At 41.2% G+C, this 22668-nt stretch overlaps 1 protein-coding gene across 1 annotated transcript in view; it reads left to right on the forward strand.

The window, feature by feature from the left end:
• The window catches only part of LOC122794922 (probable ATP-dependent RNA helicase DDX60), a 2165155-nt gene that overhangs the window by 1768411 nt on the left and 374076 nt on the right, over nucleotides 1-22668 (forward strand). The window contains exon 36 of the mRNA XM_044063515.1: nucleotides 19122-19164. Coding sequence (XP_043919450.1) covers nucleotides 19122-19164 — 43 coding nt within the window. The remainder of the gene's footprint in view (nucleotides 1-19121; nucleotides 19165-22668) is intronic.

Raw genomic sequence — 22668 nt, forward strand, 5'->3', positions numbered from 1 at the left:
TCGGACTATCCCGGTCAACAAATGTAAAATAAAATAAATAAATAAATAAACTAATACTTTGTTGAAGTACCTTTTCTTTAATTACAGCATTCACTTTTTTGGGTATATACCTGCCCTCAATTAAAGAGATTCCGATTAACCCCAAATAAAGTTCAGCTGTCCTAGTAGGATTTTCCTAACATTTACTCATTTGCCTGCTACAGCAAAAGCCATGGTTTGCAGATAGCTTACAAAGCATCAAAGGGATGTTATTGTTGAAAGATATCAGTCAGGAGAAGGGTACAAAAGAATTTCCACAGCATTGGATATACCGTGGAACACAGTGAAGACAGTCATCAAAAAGTGGAGAACATATAGGACAACATTGACATTGCAAAGAACTGGATGTCCCTCAGAAATTGATGAAAAGACAAGACAAAAACTGGTCAGGGAAGCTGCCTAGAGACCTACAGTAACACTGAAGAAGCTGCAGGAATTTCCGGGAAGTACTAGTTGTGTACTACGTGTGACAACAATCTCCCGTATTCTCCATATGTCTGGCCTATGGGGTAGGGTTGCAAGATGGAAGCCTTTTCTTAGTCAGAAAAACATCCAGGCCCAGCAAAAATTTGCAAAAAAGTACATCAATTCTCTCAAAAGCATGTGGGAAAATGTGTTTTGGTCTGATGAGACCAAGGTTGAACTTTCTGGCCACAATTTCAAAAGATACGTTTGGCGTAAAAACAACACTTCACATCACCAAAAGAACACCATCCCCACAGTGAAGCATGGTGGTGGCAGTGGCATGCTTTGGGGTTGTGTTTCTTCAGCTGGAACTGGGGCTTTAGTCAAGGTGGAGGGGAATTATGAACAGTTCCAAATACCAGTCACTTTTGGCCCAAAACCTTCAGGCATCTGCTAGAAACCTGAAGATGAAGAGGAATTTTACCTTTCAGCATGACAATGACCCCAAGCATACATCCAAATCAACAAAAGAATGGCTTCACCAGAAGAAAATTAAAGTTTTGGAATGGCCCAGTCAGAGCCCAGACCTAAATTCTATAGCAAATCTGTGGGGTGACCTGAAGAGGGCTGTGCACAAGAGATGCCCTTCCAATCTGACAGATTTGGAGAGCTTTTACAAGAAAGAGCGGTCAAATATTGCCAAGTCAAGATGTGCCATGCTGATAGACTCCTACCGAAGAGGACTGGATGCTGTAATTAAATCAAAAGGTGCTTCAACAAAGTATTAGTTTAAGAGTGTACACACTTATGCAACCAGCTTATTGTACTTTTTTTATTTTTTATATTTTTCCCCTAACAGATTTGTTTTTTTTTTTTAATTGAATTGTGCAGTATAGTTAACATTAAAGGTGCGAAAAGTTTTGAAATGATTTAGTGTGGTCTCATTTTTTTATATCACAAAAGCCTGGCATTTTAACAGGGTGTGTACACTTTTTCTATCCACTGTATATGTACATACACATGTATGTATTTTTGTGTGTGTATGTGTGTGTGTATTTATATATATATATATATATATATATATATATATATATATATGTATGTATGTATGGGTCTACTTCAGATGACTGAAGTTTTAAAACTTCGAATTTCATATGGCCGGACCATATGATCAAAGTTTTAAAACTTCAAACATTCTGAACGGAGATCTCCATACAGCATGGAATTGGAAAATTTCCCTTTTCCTTGCTGGAGTGCGAACTTGGAGTTGGTATATTTAAAATGCAGGGGTTGTGGGGGTACAGGGCAGCTTGCGCCCCTACAAAAATGTCCAGTAAATTTTTTTTTTTTTTTTTCTTTTTCTTTCGGGTGTTCAAAGTTTTGAAACTTCATTCAAATGGTCTCGGCCATATGAAATTCGAAGTTTTAAAACTTCGATCATATGAAGTAGACCCATACATATGTGTGTGTGTGTGTGTGTGTGTGTGTGTAGTACTGTACATTGAACAGGTCTTAGATCGACTTCCATAATTTCAGTATACAAATGTTGAAAAATGAAACCTTGACATGTACTGGGTGTGCTCTTAAGATTAAACGCAGAGCAGGTGAACCCAAAAGCAAGTATTTATGCATAGGGCAAGCACCATTGTGCCCACCTCCCACCCCCCACCCCCTGCTAATAGGGTATAATAATCCCAAGGTTGCACAATATCTGGCGAAAGGGAATGTTCCTCTCACTGGGGATAATCGAACACTCTTACACGTTCATCAGTGTACAACATGTGTACCAACCTCCATTATAAACAGCAAAACATTGTTAGTTTCTAAAAAACAGTTAAAGGCACATTTAAGTATTTTAATAAAGTTTTTAGTCCTTATGTTTTACGTAGGAGTAAGCCAGTGATGAGCAGAACATTTATGCGTTGTTTAAAGGTTAAGAAGTTATGTGTTTGTTTTAGAGAGAGTAGAATGGAGTTTTAGATTTTGGATACACAGAAGTAAAGGAAGTCACCTGCAGAGTTATTAGATTTTATAACCGGTAATAGGTGTCTCTCTGTGGACTGAATGGTTCTATTGATAGAGTAGTTTCTATTGATAGAGTAGTAATGAATGATATTGCTGTTGCCAGGGCATTTATCTGATATGTAGATTAGGTTGTGTGTAATGTGTAGTCATATACAGTTTAGTTTTATGTCATGATTTAACATCTGAGGTACATGTGTACCTTCCAGATTCCAATAGCATGTGGTATACTGATATGTCATGCCGTTAAGTATAAGGTACACATGTACATTGCAGATTCCATGGTGTTTGCAGGTATATCATGACTTAATATGTAAGATCAGTAGTGCAGCTTAGGTGGTGTGAAGGGGCGTTCACCCTGGGCACAGGGTGTTAGGGGATGTGATTGGGAGACACTGATTGATCATTAATATAACACTGGTATTCATTTCTATACTGGTATTTCAGGACTGCTTTCTGCAATACTGAAGTACTTCAGCACTTGGGAGGACCAGCCAAATTGCAGATTTTTTTGCTCCTCAGTTGAGAAACAGGGATACCAGACTGGAGAATGGCACTGGGCACTAGATGAACTAGCTATGGCCCTGTATAAGGTACACATGTACCTTAGAGGTTCCAGCAGCATATGGTATGCCTGTATATCTTACCTTAAAGTGTAAGGTACATATGTAACATCCAAATTGCAAATGAATTTCAGGCACCAGTTGCAAAAATTGTTTAATGCAATGTAAATGAGTCTGGATGAATATAAACGGAAGTCTGAAACAAGGGTCTAAAATACATAGTAAATGCTAAGCCAGTAAACCACGTCTTGACATTAATAGAAATCAGACAGATGTTTAAGAGATTCATGTGTTTTAGGAAGAACGTAACAAATCTACGACCTAAGATCTTTCACTGTTAACTCTTGTTTTAAGAACAATTTAATTATTATAATTTTAATTTGATACCCATATAGCCTTTACTGCCCACACATCATATAGAGCTGACTGCTTGATCCTCCATGAGGTCAAGAGCTTTGTCAGACAAGTAATTGCCTCCTTATACAGCTGTTATCAGACCATTTATAAAATACTGCATCCTTTTCCATAACCTAGTGATAGACCCTTTGCTGCAGTTATAGAAAATACAAAAACTCCTTATAAAGAGAATCAAAGGGATTCAAGGACTGTCTTATAACCAAAAACTACAGCAAATCTCTCTCTTTTCTACATATTTTCATCTAGTTAGAGGAGAACTATTTCTAATATAGAGCATTAAAGGTCCCTTACAATTTAAAACTTTGTGAAGAAACCCCTGTGACTTGAATGAAACAAGATACTTTGACTCAGTAAAAATTAATGAAAACTATACTGTGAAGCACAACTACCCTCTGTTTGAAAGACGCTCAGCCACATCTTTGGAATAAAATCTGCCTTTTGGTTAAAGTCAACTTGTCAATTGATTCCTTTGAAAAGGAAATGGATAAGTACATAGGCACCCTTAAGTTCCTGCTGGGATCTGGATTGCTGATCTTAATGTAGGTTACTTGTTACAGAGCTGTAAAATGCGCTACCATCTCCTAACACAGAGTAATAGCTGGAGGAAGTGGGGGGGGGGGGTTGCGTTCCAGATCTTGAATTAGGAATGAATTTTGCCCTCATGAAAAAAGAAGTTATGTACTCACCGTAACATTCCATGTGAGTTGTTCATCTCGCCTTCATTCTTACAGATGGGTTCAGAGCCGATCCTCGTCTCCGAGATGGCCAGCTACAAAGCTCGAGGTCTTCAGACAGCTTGAGGCCAAGTCCCTATCCCATGATGCATCTTGAGTTACTTCAGATCTTGTTTGCTGCCTCTATTAATACCATATGCCATTCTGTCACTTTTTTAAGATAAATACCATAGTAAAGACAAAGCAACCATGATAAAACATGAATCTCGGTCCTCAAAAAAACCTGGAGGGGGTTGTAGGATGGGAAGTAAGAATGAAGGCAAGATGAACAACTCACATGGAATGTTATGGTGAGTACATAACTTCTTTATGTGAAGTTGTTCTATCTTGCCGTTCATTCTTACAGATGGGTATCATTCCAAGCACCATCTTCCTTGGGTGGCTCACAGGAGTATGTTTCACAGGACAGTAGAACCAAAGGAGGCCCTGTCGACTTTGTAATGAGTGATAAAGGTATGAGGCTTTGACCAAGTGGCTACTGCACAAATATTGTCTAATGGTAGTCTAGCTGAAAAATCAGAAGATGTGGACACAGCTCTGGTAGAATGAGCCTTAATTTTGTGTTGTAGAGGTAAATTTGCAGTTGAGTAAGTGAAAGTGATGCAATCAGATAACCATTTTGATAGGGTTGTTTTTGTGACAGGCATACCTTTTCTAGAATCTGAAAAGGAAACAAAAAGTTGTTTGGATCTTCTGAATTTTTTGGTTCTATCTAGGTAAAATCTGAGCTGTCTGTGAACATCAAGTTTGTGCATCATATACTCTAAATTGTTGGTGCGTTTAGGAAAAAAACACTGGTAAATTTATAATTTGGTTAAGGTTAGCTTCAGTGCAAACTTCAGATAAGAATGAAGGATTTGTTCAGAGTGAAACTCTGTCAGCATGAAAAAACAAATATGAAGGTTTTATGGACAAGGCTTGTAGTTCTGAGACTCTTTGAGCAGACATGATGGCTACTAAAAAGATAGTCCTCCAAGACAGAATTTTCAAATCGCATGAAGAAGCTGGCTCAAAAGGTGGGAGAATAATGCGTAAGAGCATAAAGCTTTGGTTCCAGGGGGTATAAAGGGATTTAACTAGTGGCCTAAGGTGGAAAGTCCCCTTGAGAAAGGCTTTGGATAGCTTGTGTGACATTATGTTAAAGCCTTCAGTACCAAGATGAAAATTAGAGATGGCGGCAAACTGCACACGAATTGTAGCCGCCACCGCTCCTTTGTTGAAAAGCATAGTCAAAAATTCTAATATGGAGGAAGTAGAGGCTTGGTAAGGGTCAATGTTATTTTGAGAAGCCCATATGGAAAATCTATTCCATTTGCTGAGGTACAACTTCCTAGTAGAGGATGTAGGAGAAGATATTAAGATGTTGCATCTCATTTGAGAGGTTATGGAACCTGGCTATGTTGGGAATTGGAGCAGCCAAGCTGTCAAATTTAGGGACTGAAGGGAGGGATGAAGAGCCCCCGATGGGTGCATCAGAAGGTCAAGAATCCAAGGCTCTTCCAACAGATGAGGTCGAAGGAAGGGGAACCAAATCTGACGAGGCCAGTGAGGGGCTATTAGAATGATGGTCCTTCCCAGGGCTTTGGCTTTATCAGGGGAATTGGTGGGAATGTGTAAAGGAGACCCCAAGGCCAATCGTGTATGAGTGTGTCCCTTGGGGAATCTCCCGGAGGGGGAAACCAGGGCAATGTAGCTTCTGCATTTTGTGTTCATGGGGGATGCAAAAAGTTCCCAGCAAAGCTGGCCCCATTTGCTGAATATTCTTTCTGCAATTTCTTTTTTGAGGGACCACTCGTGAGGCAACAAAATTGCCCTGCTCAGTTTGTCTGCAATCACGTTGGATTTCCCCAGGATGTGCATTGCTATCAGAAAGCGCTGGGTGGATGTAGTCCACTGCCACTGACAAAGGGAATATTACCTGGTTCCTCCTTGTTTGTTTATGCACCAGACCACCGACATGTCTGTCTGAATCACAATTGTCCCCAGAGGGAGAGAGTCCTGAAAGTACTGCAATGCCAAGAGTACTGCTCTCATCTCCAGGACATTGATATGCAGATGTGTCTCTTGTTCGGTCCATGTGCCTTGGGCTGTTCTTCGCTGAAAATGCCCTCCCCACCCAATCAGAGAAGCGTCTGTGATCACCATGGCTGATGGTGAGGGAAGGATAAAAGGATGACCTATTGTGACTTGGAGAGAGGTCAACCACCACCGAAGATCCTTTTTGCATGTGTTTGTTAGAGTAATGAGATGTGACATTGGGAGCTCTTGATTTTGTGAACAGAGGCCATTGTAGAATCCGCATGTGCATACAACCCAATGGAATTGCTATTGTTGCAGCTGCCATCATACCCAACAGTTTTAGTACTTCTGAGGCTGGCACCTTGTCTCTGGAAATTACATTCAGAATTTGTTGACAAAGTATTTTTGTCCTTTCTAAAGGAAGTTTTAAAGTGGTGGTGGTGGTGGTGTCCAAATCTGCTGCGATAAAAACGATATGTTGCAATGGCGACAAGGCAGATTTTTCTGAGTTTATGGTAATCCCGAGTTGATTGCAAAGAGTAAGTGTGGTGTTCCTGGCTTATATAAGCTGATGCCTGGTGGTGGCGGAGAGGAGCCAGTTGTCTAGGTACGGAAACACCTGGAATCCCAAATGCCTCAGGTGAGCAATGACTACTGCCATACATTTGGTGAACACTCTGGGACTGTAGTGAGACCAAAGGGCAGGGCTCAAAACTGGAAATGATTGGCTCCCAGCCGGAAGTTCAGATGATCCCTGGATGGTCTGGCCATTTTTATGTGGTAGTACGCATCCTAGAGATCTATCGAGCACATCCAATTGTCTTTCCGTAAGAAGGGAAGTATCAACTGTAGCATGGCCATCTGGAACTTCTCTTTCTTGACAGATCTGTTCAGTCTGCTGATGTCCAAAATAGGTCTCCAGTCCCCTGTCTTTTTTGGAACTAAAAAGAATCTTGAGTAAGTTCCGGATCCTATCTGGTCTGCTGGGACTAGTTGGATGACTCTTTTTTCTAGCAACCTTTGGGCCTCTACTGTTGCTTGTTCCCTGTAACTGGGTGGAACATCTGGGATTTTTATCAAGGGGGGAGGAGTGGCGAAGGGAATAAAATATCCACTGGAAATTATGCTTTGTACCCAGTTGTCGTTTGTTATTTTGAGCCAGGCATCTGGATACAAAGATAAGCGACCCCTGACTGCCTCCAGAGTAAGACAGTTGGGCCTCCTTTCAGGAGCATGGGCAGGGCTTCCCAAAGAACTGATCTCTCTCACCCTGATTTTGTGGTCCGCCTCTGCTGCGAGGGCAGCATCTTTCATTATTGCCCCCTCCTCTGCCCCTGGAGTGGGGTTTGCACGTGTGTCCATAAAGGCTCCTTGGGCTTTTCAGAACCACATCTTTCCTCCCTTTTGACCCTTGGGGTAGGGTCTAGTAGGGGTGGAAAAACGGACTCCAATGGCAGACAGAGTCTTTCCTTCCTGCTCACACCTGGTGAGAGTTTCCTTAACTTTAGGCCTGAAAAGAGATGAGCCATCAAAAGGGGTGTTGACAAAGGATGGCTTAAAGGGGTCCACAAAGGAACATAAGCGCATCCAGGAGTGTCTCCTTAGAGCAATTCCTTTACCCGATGCCCTACTAGTTCCATCACCTGCATATGAAATCAGACGCATGGACGAGTTCACTATGGAATGAAGGGTAGCAAGCTGGGACACAACCTTGTCTGTAGCTCCCTCAGCTACCGTACCCTGTAGAGTATCTCCAAGCTCTTTAAGGAGGTCTCTTTTCAGTCTTGTAAAATGTGCAAGGTAATTCAATGAACGTATGGCAAAAGTCACTGAACTAAACATGCTCTTCCCGTATCTATCCATGATCCTGGAGTCTCTGTTAGGAGGATGGACAGAGGAAGAAGTTTCCGACATCTCCTTTTTGGTGGCTGCCACCACCACCATGGCATCAACAGGTACTCCTTTTGTGAGAAAAGTCTTATCGTGAGGGCCAGAAATAAATTTATTGGGCCTCCTAGGGATAGGCTCCATGGTGTCCGGAGATTACCACGCCCTTCGTGAGACCAGCTCCATAAGCTCATCGAAGGATGGAGACACCCAAGAGGTGGAGGGGTGAGACCCAAAAGCTTAGAGGAGGACTGACTCATCCTCAGTAGGGTTGGTGGGCTTCCACCCACCCCTCTGCTTTAAAATTTCCAAGGTATCTGCAAATGAGATATCTTCAGACGGGGACCGTGGGGACCCTTTTGATTCCTCCAAGTCAGTGTCAGATATGATAGTCTCCTGCGGGGAGTCTAGATGCTTCCTCTTGCAAATTCTCTTCCTGGGAACCTTATCAGTGGGAGCTTCTGGTGAGGTCTTGGAAGAGCAGAGACCACCCAATGGAGCTTCCTGAGGCTCAGGGTCTCTACGCTTCAAAGGGATCTGTGAGGCAGAAGTAGACACAGGTGCTTTTAGGGAAGAGGTAGTTGGCCCTGAAGTTGTGGATATCCTGAGGGACATTACTCTCCTCATGACTTCAAAGGCATCTCTGCTCCAGTGTGAAGGAACCCCTGGATCCGAAGAAACAGATGATTCCTTCGGCACCAGGACAGCGGGCTCTGATCCAGAGGTAAGAGCTGAACTCATCCGAGCCAAGGCTCCGAGAGGTAAAGTTGGAACCAAAAGATCGGTGCGACTATCCTCCCCGGACCAGACCAGTGAGACTCCTCGATGGGCTCTGAGGAGGTCCGAGTAATCAGAACCGATGGCACTTTAGCAGGCATCAGTTCTGAAAGCTCCACAGTCATCAGCTCCAACTCCACCAGCTCTGAAGGACTGGTATGGCTCGGAGGAGTTAAAGAAAAAGATGGAGGAACAGTTTTTGGTTCTGAAACCACTTGGATCAGAGCCAATAAAAATTTTGCAAACACCGGTGCCTGTAACAACTTCTGCACCACACGATCCACATCCAAATCAAGTGGGCGTGGATCGAGGGTGCCACTGATTGTGAGATAGGTGACTTAAGCACTTCGGAGACCAGTTCCAGGATGGGGACTGGCTCTGAAAAGTTAAGATGCTCGGCTCCAAAGGCTGTGGAGTCGACGTTAATGTCTTTTTAGATGTTGTTGGATCCAAAACTCTATGCTCCAATGAAGAAGACTTATAGGACTTAGTAGATTTCGGGGATTTACCACCTTTATCATGGTCACCGAAAGCTTCCTGAAAAGATGATTTTACAAGCCCTCTGTCAATCAGTTTCCTTTTTCTTTCATGCAGGATCCTGTTACTAAAAAAATGGTAGATGGAACAACTCTCTTGTAAGTGCAGGGCACCCAAACAGTAGACACAATTGACGTGACTATCAGTTACAGACATCTTCTTTCCACACTTTGGACATTTTTTAAAACCAGACTTGGGTGTGTTTTTCCGGATCAGCCATAATAATCAGTTTCCTTTTAAAAGCACAAAAGAAACAAGATATAAAGTCACACTCAAGTGTTCAACAAGTATTTTAAGATATAAGCAGCTCTTAAAACAATTGCCTCTAAGACACTAAATAGAATCTAACTATTAATAGCTACAACACACTCTTATAAGCTATAAACTACTAACTACCTAGTAAACACACTTTAATCTACTAAACACTGTTATTAATACAGCCCTTAAAAAAACAAATGGGCTCTATAATACTAAATAGAGTTTAACTGCTAAAGTTGTATAAACACACTCTAATAAGCTATAAATGTGTGTTAAAACACACTTCTAAACTACTAACACTCTGCTAAGGCACACCAAAATGAAGGGAAGGGAAATAATAAAGGCCTAATAAACAAAGACCAACAAGGCTATAAAAAGCACTATCAGAAGTTAAGTTACATACTAATACAAATTTTGAAAGTTATTAAATTGTAAAAAAAAACATTAATAAAGATACATTTTTCTATACTGGCCCATGCTGTGAGGAAACGTCCGATCTGTTGCAGCGGCAAACTAGATCTGAGGTAACTCAAGGTGCATCATGGGATAAGGACTTGGCCTCGAGCTGTCTGAAGACCTCGACCTTTGTAGTTGGCCGACTCGACTCCGAACCCATCTGTAACAATGAACAGCGAGATAATTTCCTAGGAATTTTTCATCCTTGTACTACTAAGATCAGTGAAGATACAGTTAGCACAGCAGCCTTATCTGGTGTTATCCTTTTAATGATATTTTGGATACAAATTGCCACACAAAAGTGTAAAAATGATCAGCAAAATGTAGAATCAGCTGTCTTTTAAGAAAAAAACAGCAATTTTTTTATTCAGCTGTACCGTAATATTTCTAAGATTTAGAGAGATTATCACTGCCTTGCCTAATCGACTAACTTGAGACTGCCAGTTAGTGTCGCAGTGATAACTGATAATCTCTGATTCAGAGACATGGTAATTAAAGCTTCACTCTGAAACACAGCATTAACAGGTAATTACTATGCCTCTGAGAAGAACACTGAGCTATCAGACCTGACTGCACTTATATTCCCCTACCAGCCCACATATTGCAGTTGCACAGTCACCTCCCCACAAGCAGCAACACACACACACACACACACACACACACACACACACACACACACACACACACACACACACACACACACACACACACACACTCCCAGACATTCACACTCTCAAACACCCATGCAGCTGCCAACAAGCTCCTAAAGACATGGTTTCACTAACAGAACTACTCAGTGACACACACACACACACACACACACACACACACACACACACACACACACACACACACACTCACACCCATGCAGCTCAATTCATGCCCCTGTGGATTCTCACCCCCCACACACACACACATATCAACATTACCTACCTGTATCTGTGCTATGAGCTGAGCACCATTCATAGGAGTGAATGTTTATACACCCTGGAGAGGCTGCAAAAGTACATAACAAAGAGGATCTTAGGCCTTAAACACTTGTCCTATGTGGGCAGACTCAAAAAACTCCAACTATTCTCTGTCTCATATCACCTACTTAGAGGCAATCTCTTCTTGACTTACAAAGCCATGTCTGACCCAGCTCTGTTAGAAATGCTACATCTAAAGAAATCCCAGACCTTCCACACTACAAGCTCCATAGACCTCAACGTCATTACCACAGTCAACAGAACTAGCTGGAGGGACAGGTTCATAACACAGAGACTGCCCATGCTATGGAGTAGACTTCCCATACATGTCAACCGGAGTGCCTCAGTGGCCCTCTTCAAGAGAAATCTTGATGAGTGGATGGGAAATAGAAAATTCACCCTGGGGATCACTCCGGTGGCTCTGCTTGACAGAGGCACTGGGAACTAAGGTCGGGTGGCACAATGCCAGGGTAATCCTATGGGCTAGGCTTGTAAAGGCTCCAGGGCCATTAGCCTAGTACACACTTATGAACCTATGAACCATCAAAGACATCATACGCTTTCTCCTCCTGGTGTTGCTATAACTTGGTAGACTGGTTGAATTACTCTATTTCATTATTCTGGTGCTGGTTCCATTTCCAGGGGGGAGAGCACACATGCCTGATCACCATTAGCTATCCCTCCAGACTGCTACATTTACATATGGCTTCACTAACACAACTCTGACTCCACTAAAGCCAGTAGCCAAGTGAAGCTGTATCAAGAGAGCAGCCTCTGATTCTCTTAGGCTTACCGCTCTGAGTAAAGGCTTCTACAGTGCTGTAAGCCTTCCTGAAGCCCAAGGTATATTTGCAGTGAATTTCTGTCAGTGTTTACTGGGACTTCAAGGGTAAGGGGATGGTAAGTGGAAAGAAGCATGGGGGATGACCTCTTTCTGTCAAAGCTCTTTGTAGTTAAAGATTAAAAACTGGTGTTAAGGATGCAGTGTTTTTTTTCTTCTGTTGTTTCTCATATGTCATCTGTCATGTCTGGACAATATTCCCCTGTTCTGCTGCCAAATAATGTGATGTCTCCCACTATCCTGGGTCAGTAACTAAGGAGCTTCAGTCCTCACTACTAACTTCAAAGCGAGACTGTCACTTAAATAGGAGTAATATTTCACAATTTTCACCTAAGAGCACAACAAGAGCATGCTCTATAGTCTGGGACTGGACTGTATACTTGTGTCCATCCCTAATGTAACTCCTTATTACACACTTCAGAGCAATGTGTTCCAGTCTAAGATCTCTAATTGACTCACATTTAAATAAAGTAAATCTCACACATCCAAACACTTTTGGGAAAGCCTGACACAGATTTCCAGCTGTGTCCCTTCTCCACAATAATATGGTAATGCTGCCACCAATCAGAGTGTCTTCATGCCCTTCTAAAGGTGTGTCCAATTATGAAAATTAAATATTTAAACAAATAATATCAAATGACCTAAGCAGCCAGGCTTTCGGAGTGGCCCGGGAAGTTATCAAGGCAAGTATAAGCACTCTCAAATCACTAAAGAAAAACATTGATTGTCCAGCCACAATGTAAATTAATAAAAATATTTAATATTGAGCAAAATGATTTATTAAATATAAAACAGTAATTCCCAATAAACAAACAGAACTCAATCACCAGGAAAATGAAGTCAGTTCTGTAGGATAGAGATCCAACATTCAGAAAAACTCTTAACTGACTAGATGATTAGTTATAATTTCCTAACTAACTAAACACTATCCCTGATCTAAATTAAATTGCTACAACAGAGCAAAGGCAAGCTTACAGTTCTTGGTGAGTCCTTTTTGGGTATCCACTGCAAAGTTCAACACTCAACTGTAACTGGCAAGTGGCTTCTGTAACTGACAACTGACAACTGTTCCAGTTCTAATTTTCATTTCGTATTTTTAAATTTAACCAACAGCTGTTTTCTAAAAGTTCATTCCTGTCTTTCAGCTTCTGAGGGCAACACATAGCAACTGTCAACAATCTGATGACATCATCTGCTGATCAGCTGAATCTCAGACGGTTTGCCTTTAGAATCTCTCTTCACAAAAATGTGCAGTTAGAAATGTAAAAGGTCACTGTTCAAGTCTTTAAATCATTCTGTTCAAATAGATTATAAATCAACTTGTAAGAACTTATTTACAATATCATAGCTAGTCTTGCTGGCATACAGTACACAGGTCAATCTGAAATTATATACAGTACTTCAGTCAGGCATGCCAGCACAGATGACACTGTCTAATTTCTTCACCCCCCCCCCCATGACTCAAGTACAGTTTTCAAGTGACCCTTGAAAAACGATGCTTGAAAAAAATGGGTCTGTCTAGGAATATCAACCCACTCCTCTCATGGGCAGTCCATTTGCAATGGCATTATTAACCCCACTGCAGAGATTTTCTCCTTCTGAGGAAACTTGGCTGAGCACAGCTCCCACCCCACAGTCAGAAGCATCCACCTGCACAACAAGGGGTCCTCCCAAAATCTCCTTAAGTTTTTGGAATGTCTATTCACAATCTGTGGTCAACACTACCTCATGTGCTTTATTTTTCCTAGTTGGATCAGTAAGGGGTGCAGCCAATGCACAACAACTGAACACAAATTTTCCACAGTACCCTGCTGTTTCTAGAAATGCTGTCACTTTCTTTTTAGTAGCAGGAACAGGCCACACTTGAATAACTTCCACTTTGACAGGTTCTGGCCTAATCTTACCACTCCCCACTCTATGTCCTAAGTAAGTGAACTCTGTCATACCCACCTGACACTTACTGGGTTTAATAGTCAACTTTGTCCTTTTAAACTGGTCTGCAAATACCCATAGCATAGTCTTTAATGTAGATTTTAAGCTCTCCATAAGACCATTAGTTTGGGGATGGTAAGGGATGGTTAAGCTCTCCACAAGCCCATTAGTTTGGGGATGGTAGGGGATGGTCTTTAAATGTTTCATCCCACAACACTTCCACAAACAAGTCAGCAGGTCAGACATGAAGTTGGCACCTTGATCATTCAGTATCTCCCTTGGAAAACCTACCCTGCTGAAAATTTCTAGCAAAGCATTTACTACCTTTTCTACATCAATATTACCTGATAAAGGAATATTAGGTACCATAGCTAGAAGTGGCAGAAGTTAGGCTCTAGGCTTTACCAACTGCCATACTACCTCACCTTCCAGCCCTCCCTTAGGAGTCCACTTTCTATACAATAAACCTTCCTTCTCTGCCTCAATATCACCTGCAGAAGGAATATTAGGGAATATAGCTAGAAGTGGCAGATGGTAGGCTCTAGGTTCTACTAACTGTACAACTATATAACTACTAACTGCTACAAATATATAAACCCAAGACCAAATCAGGATGTAAAACATACAACTATCACCCAACAATTGCCTGTAACAAACTCCCTCTAGAAATCAGGACACTCACAAATCCTAAACAATTTAAATTAGCTGCTAAAGAGTACCTTAGTAGTCTCTGGGCTTGTCACTGTGCTTACCCTCCATAAGCACAATCTGTTAAAACTACTATAAATACTCAGTACTACATCACCTGTCAAAGGTTTACTCTCAATATGTATAGTGCTGTGTTATGAAAACGTATACTTTTGAATTTATTTCTTTTTATTAATCTGAGACACATTTTATATACTGTCATATTGGACACATTTGTATATATTGTAATTGTCTCTCATGACCTATGCATTTTTTTTTTGATTTTTAATTATACTGTGTACATATTAATTGTATGTTATGTGGAGCTTTTCTCCCTGGACCTCCGCAAAAAAAGGGCTACTCAGCTCAGTCGGACATACCTAGTCAACAAATGTAAAACAAATAAAATAAATAAAAAACTGCCATACTACCTCACCTTCCAGCCCTCCCTTAGGAGTCTACCCTTTGTACAATAAACCTTTGTTCCCATATACAGACTCCCCTCTTCCTTGAGCCTCAGGTGCTTCCTTAGCAATCTCCCTCAAGCTTTGTAATATAGGGTCCGTAAGGTGAGCCTGTTTCAATTATACATTTCTGACCGTCTCAAGCTCCCCCTTCCACAGGAAGCATAGTAACTTCTGACAGCTGTACCTTACTGTCAGTGTGGGTACTAACACTTACCTCCATCTTTGCAAACACAGTGTCCTGTGGAATATCAGTACCTCCCAGCAGCTGTGGCTCACTTTCAGACTTACTGCTACAGGATAACTTCTTCTCTGAAATAGCCAACACAACAGTCCCAGCTTGAGGTGTGAGATATGTCTGGGTCTCCCCCAGGCTATGGGACCTGCATGCCTGTCTCCCAGCCTGACTATATGTCACTGCAGTAACACAAAGCACTACATCATCACAGTCATTCCCTATTAGGACATCTGCAGGAATATTGTCAAACACAAGCTCCCCTTCCACAGGAATCATAGTAACTTCTGACAGTTGTGCCTCACTGTCAGTCTGGGTATTTCAGTCACCTCCGTCATTGCAGTCACCATGTCCAAGAGAACAGCAGTACCTCCCAGCAGCTGTGGCTCACTTTCAGACTTACTCCTACAGGATAGCTCCTTTCGGTGAAACAGCTGCCACACCAGTCCTGGCTTCAGGTATGAGATCTGTCTGGGTCTCCCCCAGGCTACCAGACTTACATGCCTTTCTCCAAGCCTGACTGCATGTCCCTGCATGTACACAAAGTACTGCATCACCAAAGTCATTCTCTATCAGAACATCTGCAAGAATATCCTCAAACACACCTACCTGCTTGCTTCCTCTTCCACCCTCCCAGTCAAGATGAATCCTAGCCAAAGGTATTTGAAATGGGGTACCTCCCAAAGCTCTGACTAGAGTGGAGTGTCCAAGCAAGTACTGCTCTTCTCTAACCACTGCAGGCCTTACAATGGTTATATTAGTAGCTGTGTCTCTCTTAGCATTAACCTGTTTGCCATCCACTAAGATAAGATATAAATTCTGGTGCTAGATTGGCACCCCTGTTGTTTCCAAACAGCTTAACACTGGCAGTTTGTCATCACCACTTTTTGGCTCCTTCACCTTTTGTTTCTCACCTTGCCTCAAGGACATTTAACTGCTATGTGGCCTCTGTGGTTACACTTGAAACATCTAATCCCTAACCGTGTACTTGGCCTAGTAGTTTCCCCAGTTACTGGTGTACTCTGTTGGAGTGGTTTAGACTGCTGCCCCATGGTTTCCCCTATGTCTATGTGCAGCATTGGGTATCCCTTTCCTATGCATTGGTGCTCTGCTTGCTAAGTAATGATCCCCTTTTCTCCCCAACTCCTCTGCGGAGTTACACTTTCAGTCGTTAACCAGATTCTCATGTCATCAGGAAAAGTACTTGTTCCCTCACCAAAAGGTCTGCCAATTCCTCAAACATGGTGACTTGACACCCACTCACCCATCTGTGAAAGCAGGTACTTAAATCAGCATTATAATCATGTACCCTTTCAGCTGTCTTGTGTCTGTCTTCACAAAACTTTTTTCTATAAGCGTCAGATGCTAGTTTAAAACAATATAAAAGACAATTCTTATCTTTAACATAATTCAGACAATCTACATCAGTCAGTTTTGACATGGCCCAAACAGCTTTATTATGGAGTAAGGGAGTTAGGAACCAAACCTAGAGCTCACGCTCAACATCATACTGTCTACACACCATCTCATGTATGTGAATAAAGCTATCATCCGCTCCCTGTATTGAGGAAAAAAGCTTACTGACCATTACAGCTTCTGGGGTCCAGTTACTGCCTTTCCCTTTACCTCCATGACCCTCTTGAAGGATAAGAGGCTCCACTTTATGCCTGTGCTGTCTGTCATTTTCCTCAGCTTCTAAACATCTCAGTCTCTCATCTCCAGACATTTGGCTTCCATTTCACATTGACACTGTTTCTCCCTTTCCTCAGCCTCCTGTCATTTGGCTTCCAGTTCACATAGGCAGTGCTTCTCCCTAGCCTCCAGTTCCAGCCTCCTTAACTCTAGATGGATTCTCGGGTCCTCCAAAGTAAAGGTGCACTGTCCTGTTCCAGCAGGCTGCACATCCCCAGTACCAAACTGGATATCCCTTGAAGAGCTGGTCTGAGCTGAAGCTGCAACTAAGGCTAAAATCATTGCTTCCTTAGTCAGGGTGGCATGCACTAGTCTTAAAGCTTCACACTCCTTGGCCCACTGGTTCTTTGTCAGCTTACTATAGTCTTCTGCTGACATCTTTGCCTGCTGTCCCTGACTAACTAACTAAAAATAAATAAAACTGTGGTGAACTGAGATTTTGCATGCTTACTTTGTGGCTGTCAAGAGTGCACACCTTAATGGCAACTTCCCACAGGCTGCTGAAGTCAAATTAAAAATCCCACACCGCTGGCACCAATTAATGTGGCATCTGGACAATGTCACACTGGACTGCCACCAAATAATGTGACATCTCCCACTATCCTGGGTCAGTAACTAAGAAGCGTCAATCCTCACTACTGACTCCAATGTGAGACTGTCACTTAAACAGGAGTAATTTTTCACAATTTTCCCCTAAGAACGCAACTAGAACATGCACTGTAGCCTGGGACTGGACTGTATACTTCTGTCCACCCCTAATGTAACTCATTATACCCTTCAGAGCAATGTGTTCCAGTTTAAGACCTCTGATGCACTTACACTTAAATAAATGAAATCACTCAGATCCAAACACTTTTGAGAAAGCCTGCCACAGATTTCCAGCTGTGTCCCTTCCCCAAAATAATATGGTAATGTTGCCACCAATCAGAGTGTCTTTATGCCCTTCTAAAGAGGGGTTCAATTATGAAAATTAAGTATTTAAACAAATAGTAGCAAATGACCTAAGCAACTAGGCTTTTGGAGTGGCCCAGGAAGTTTTCAAGGCAGTATAAGCACTCTCAAATCACTAGGGAAAAACACTGATTGTCCAGCCACAATGTAAGTTAATAAAAATATTTAATATTGAGCAAAATGATTAAAATGTAAAACACTAATTCCCAATAAACAAACAGAACTCAATCACCAAGAAAATGAAATCAGTTCAATAGGATAGAGATCCAACATTCAGAAAAATGCTAAGTGATCTAGCTGATTAACTAAACTGAAATGTTAAACCTACAATTGACTTTATAACAAAAATATTCACTTTATGTAAATGCTGAAATTTCTGTATTGAATTATGTCTTTTCATTTTTGTAACATTGTGACCAGCCAATTGCAAATATCATGGAGCGTGTGTGTAAATGTTTAATTAGCTGTATAAACTATGTCCTTTTGTAACATATGAAATGTAACTTGCAATTATTGTGGAGCTTTTCTCTCTGGGCCTTCACTGAAAATGGGCTCTTCTTGGCCCAGTGGACTTCCCCGGTCATTAAACTTAAATAAATAAATAAATAAACAACACTGTCCCTGATCTAAACTAAATGACTACAACAGAGCAAAGGCAAGGTTACAGTTCTTGGTGAGTCCTTTTTGGGTATCCACTGCACAGTTCAACTGTCAACTGTAACTGACAACTGGCTTCTGTAACTGACAACTGTTCCAGTTCTAATTTTCATTTCAGATTTAACCAAAAGCTGTTTTCTAAAAGTTCCTTCCTGTCGTTCAGCTTCTGACAGTAACACATAGCAACTGTCAGCATTCCACTGACATTATCTGCTGATCAGCTGTATCTGAGACAATTTGTTTGCTTTTAGAATTTCTCTTCACAAATGTGCACTTATGTAATAGGATACTATTCAAAGCTTTAAAACATTCTGTTCAAACAGATCATAAAGCAACATGTAAGAACTTATTTACAATACCATAGCTAGTCTTGCTGGCATACAATGCACAGGTTAATCTGAAGTTATATACAGAACTTCAGCCAGTCAAGCTAGCACAGATGACACTGTCTAATTTCTTCATATCATCTTTATCAAGGTAATGTAGTATTAACTTAATTATTCTTTTCCCCTGGCTAGTAGAAGTAGTAATAGAAGTAATGTAGTATTGTAACAACATTCTTTTGTTTTATTTTTTATAGCTGCTTATTATTTTATTTGCTGTTATTCTTAAGAGAAAATTTGGTAAAGAAAATTAATTTGAAAAAGTCCCTTTTTCATTAAAATTTAAGATGCAGCTGCTCCTTTTTCTTAGCATTAGGAAACCATTTGTCCTAGCATTATTTCCTGGGAATGTTCTGAGACTTTGGCAAACCATTTAGGATATACGGCCTTTTATGAGCAGGGACCAAAAAATACCCAAAGCAGTCATTACTATGGGAGCAGCCTTCTTGGAAAAGGTCATTAGTAAAGGATTCAGTACTGCGGATGCCAGCCTTCAGGAAAGGAACATTTATGCATTCCCCTGTCTAGTTAACTAATGCACATCGGCCATGTAAAGAAGTACTGTTATGCTTTTGGGATTCATCTGTTTAATCATTTTCCAAGAGTTGGTCATTATGATAATTTGGGATAAATCCCTGCTCACTTCTGCTTGGAGGTTCTTTTTTTCTGGGATTAAGTGTAGATTTTTTTGTAGAGTCTTGTGTTTCTTTCATTGGACAGTGTATATTGTATCAAGACTTACCTTACACAGATGAATGTGTCATCAGTAGGGTCAGTGGAAGAAATGCTCATATAATTAAGGATGACAAACAGTAGCACCTCTGATGAGGCTGCACTGGGTGCTTCTAAGATCCAGTGGAGCCAACTTATTGGCACATTAACTTATCTAGTACATGTCACAGCTGTGTGAAATGAATGGCATTGATGGTTGATTCTTCAGAACCTTCACACCAGGGACCTCTGTTCTACTTTCTGTAGCAACCCAGATGGTCATCACAGATGCATCCTCAGTAGAGTGTGGCTAGTTTGGAGGGTTTGGAGTAGATGACCTGAGCGGTTAAGATTTCTAAGGTAGTAAGTATATTATTACATCTCTGAATAGTCTGGAGGCTAACGGGAAGAAGGTATCATTCTTGTTAAGTATAAACACCTGAGAGGCAAGTAGAAAAAACAGCACATTGTTTCCAGGTAGACAGTTAGCTTGGTCAATGTTTTTACAGTGGTGTTTTTTCTTGGGGAGCTAGTGGCAAATCTGCATATGGTGCTTGAGATGACTTTAGTGCTGGATGCATTTCTTTAGAGGCTGAAGCAATCAGATGGAGACCAATATTACAAGTGAGCCAGTAAGATACCTTTACCTATGGCATTCCTATATGGTATGGAAGTTAAAGGGGAGAGAATGTTAGCCTAGAATAAGAGAATTTGTGTGTGTGTGTGTGTGTGTGTGTGTGTGTGTGTGTGTGTGTGTGTGTGTGTGTGTGTGTGTGTGTGTGTGTGTGTGTATTCCAGATGGAGATCGAAATTTAGGATCGGTTCCAACCAAATCCTTTGGTATATGAACGAATGGACATATATCCAAAAAACTGGGAAGTCCTGCACCAAAGTCTTAATGCCAAAATTGAGGAAATCCAAAAAACGTCTAAATGGCAAAAGACACCACGGCAGAGGCAAAAAATAAAACCAGGTAAAGTTTTATTAAAAACAGAAGTAAGCGCTTTCAGGCAAACATGCCTTTCATCAGACAATGAAAAACAGTTAAAAATCTACATTTAAACATATTGTTACCCAATCACATTCAGTAGTTTACCCTCCTTTTTCTCAAAACAGGTTTTAAAGGCACAGTTACATTTAAACCAGGACCCTTATCGGCCCCTAGTCTTATAATCCACCTTGAATCACTGCACTCAGTTTCATTAATTAAATCCCCACCCCTTATATTTTTATGCATAACCTGTAGCACCATAAACTTAAAAAAGTGGTCTGAACATTCTGAAATATGCAGTGCTAGGGCATTTCGTACATCATGATGTCTAATATCATACAAATGCCCAGAAATTCTCTCTTTCAGCATGCAATTGGTCTTACCAACATAAAATGAACTACACCATTGACATGTAGCCAAATAAACTATATTCCTAGTTCTACAGTTGGCATAACCCCTCAATGAATAAGTCCATCCTGTTCTAGGATGTATGAAAGAATTGTTAGTACAAATGTGGGTACAAGCCCTACAACCATGACATGGATATGTCCCTACACGTCCTGTTTTCATAATAGTTGATACACTGGACATAGGTTCCTTGCAGAGCATGTCCTTCAAATTTCTATTCCTTCTGAAAGTGAACTTAGGTCTATCCCCAACTATCGCTGCTATTCTGTGATCTGATTGTAACACTTTCCAGTTACGCTGTATAATGTCACAAATCCCCCCTATTTCACTGCTATATGTAAGCAGTATTTGTCCTCGTGGAGGACCAAATAGACATAATAGAACAGGATGGACTTATTCTTTGAGGGGTTATGCCAACTGTAGAACTAGGAATATAGTTTATTTGGCTACATGTCAACGGTGTAGTTCATTTTATGATGGTAAGACCAACTGCATGCTGAAAGAGAGAATTCTCGGGCATTTGTATGATATTAGACATCATGATGTACGAAATGCCCTAGCATTGCATATTTCAGAATGTTCAGACCACTTTTTTAAGTTTATGGTGCAACAGGTTATGCATAAAAATATAAGGGGTGGGGATTTAATTAATGAAACTGAGTGCAGTGAATCAAGGTGGATTATAAGACTTGGGGCTGATAAGAGCCCTGGTTTAAATGTAACTGTGCCTTTAAAACGTGTTTTGAGAAAAAGGAGGGTAAACTACTGAATGTGATTGGGTAACAATATGTTTAAATGTAGGTTTTTAACTGTTTTTCATTGTCTGATGAAGGGCATGTTCGCCTGAAAGCGCTTACTTCTGTTTTTAATAAAACTTCACCTGGTTTTATTTTTTGCCTCTGCCGTGGTGTCTTTTGCCGTTTAGACATTAATGAAGGGAAATATCCAATAGTGTTATTCAGCTGGTTGATATTTTGTAGAGGTCTGTAAATAGAAATGAGCTTTTGCCTAGTACCACAAAATTAGAAGTTATGTACCTACCATAACGTTCCATGTTAGTTGTCTTCTCTCGCCTTCTTTCTTGCTGGATGGGTTCGGAGCCGATCCTCGGCTCTGACTCGGCACTTGCTAAGCTCGAGAGTCACTTTTACCAGCTCGAGGCAGCCCCATATCCCATGATGCAAGGCAGTGATTACCCAGATCTCGTTTGGTATCTAGAGGAAAAACTGCCCATAATCTTCTCACAAAGGAAAGAAGAACAACTAACCTGAGAAGGCTGTAAGGGGAACCCAGGTAATTAAGGTCCAGAGCTAACTGGTGTCCAAGGAAGAACAATCTCCCAGAGAAGAAGGAAGTTCAAGGTCTGTCCAGTCTAGGGGGACAGGAGGGAGGGACGCAAGAAAGAAGGCGAGAGAAGACAACTAACATGGAATGTTATGGTAGGTACATAACTTCTAAATGTTAAGTTGTCAATCTCGCCTTCATTCTTGCTGGATGGGACCGTGTCCCTAGCACCTCTATCCTGGGTGGCTCAATGGAACAGACTCTTGAGAACTGTGGAACCAAAACATGCCCTGTCCCTGGAGGCCAAATCCAATTTGTAATGAGAAACGAAGGTATGAGGAGTGGCCCAA

This window comes from Protopterus annectens, chromosome 2.part1 (assembly GCF_019279795.1).
Source record: "Protopterus annectens isolate FY-2018-M chromosome 2.part1, PAN1.0, whole genome shotgun sequence".
NCBI lineage: Eukaryota > Metazoa > Chordata > Ceratodontiformes > Protopteridae > Protopterus > Protopterus annectens.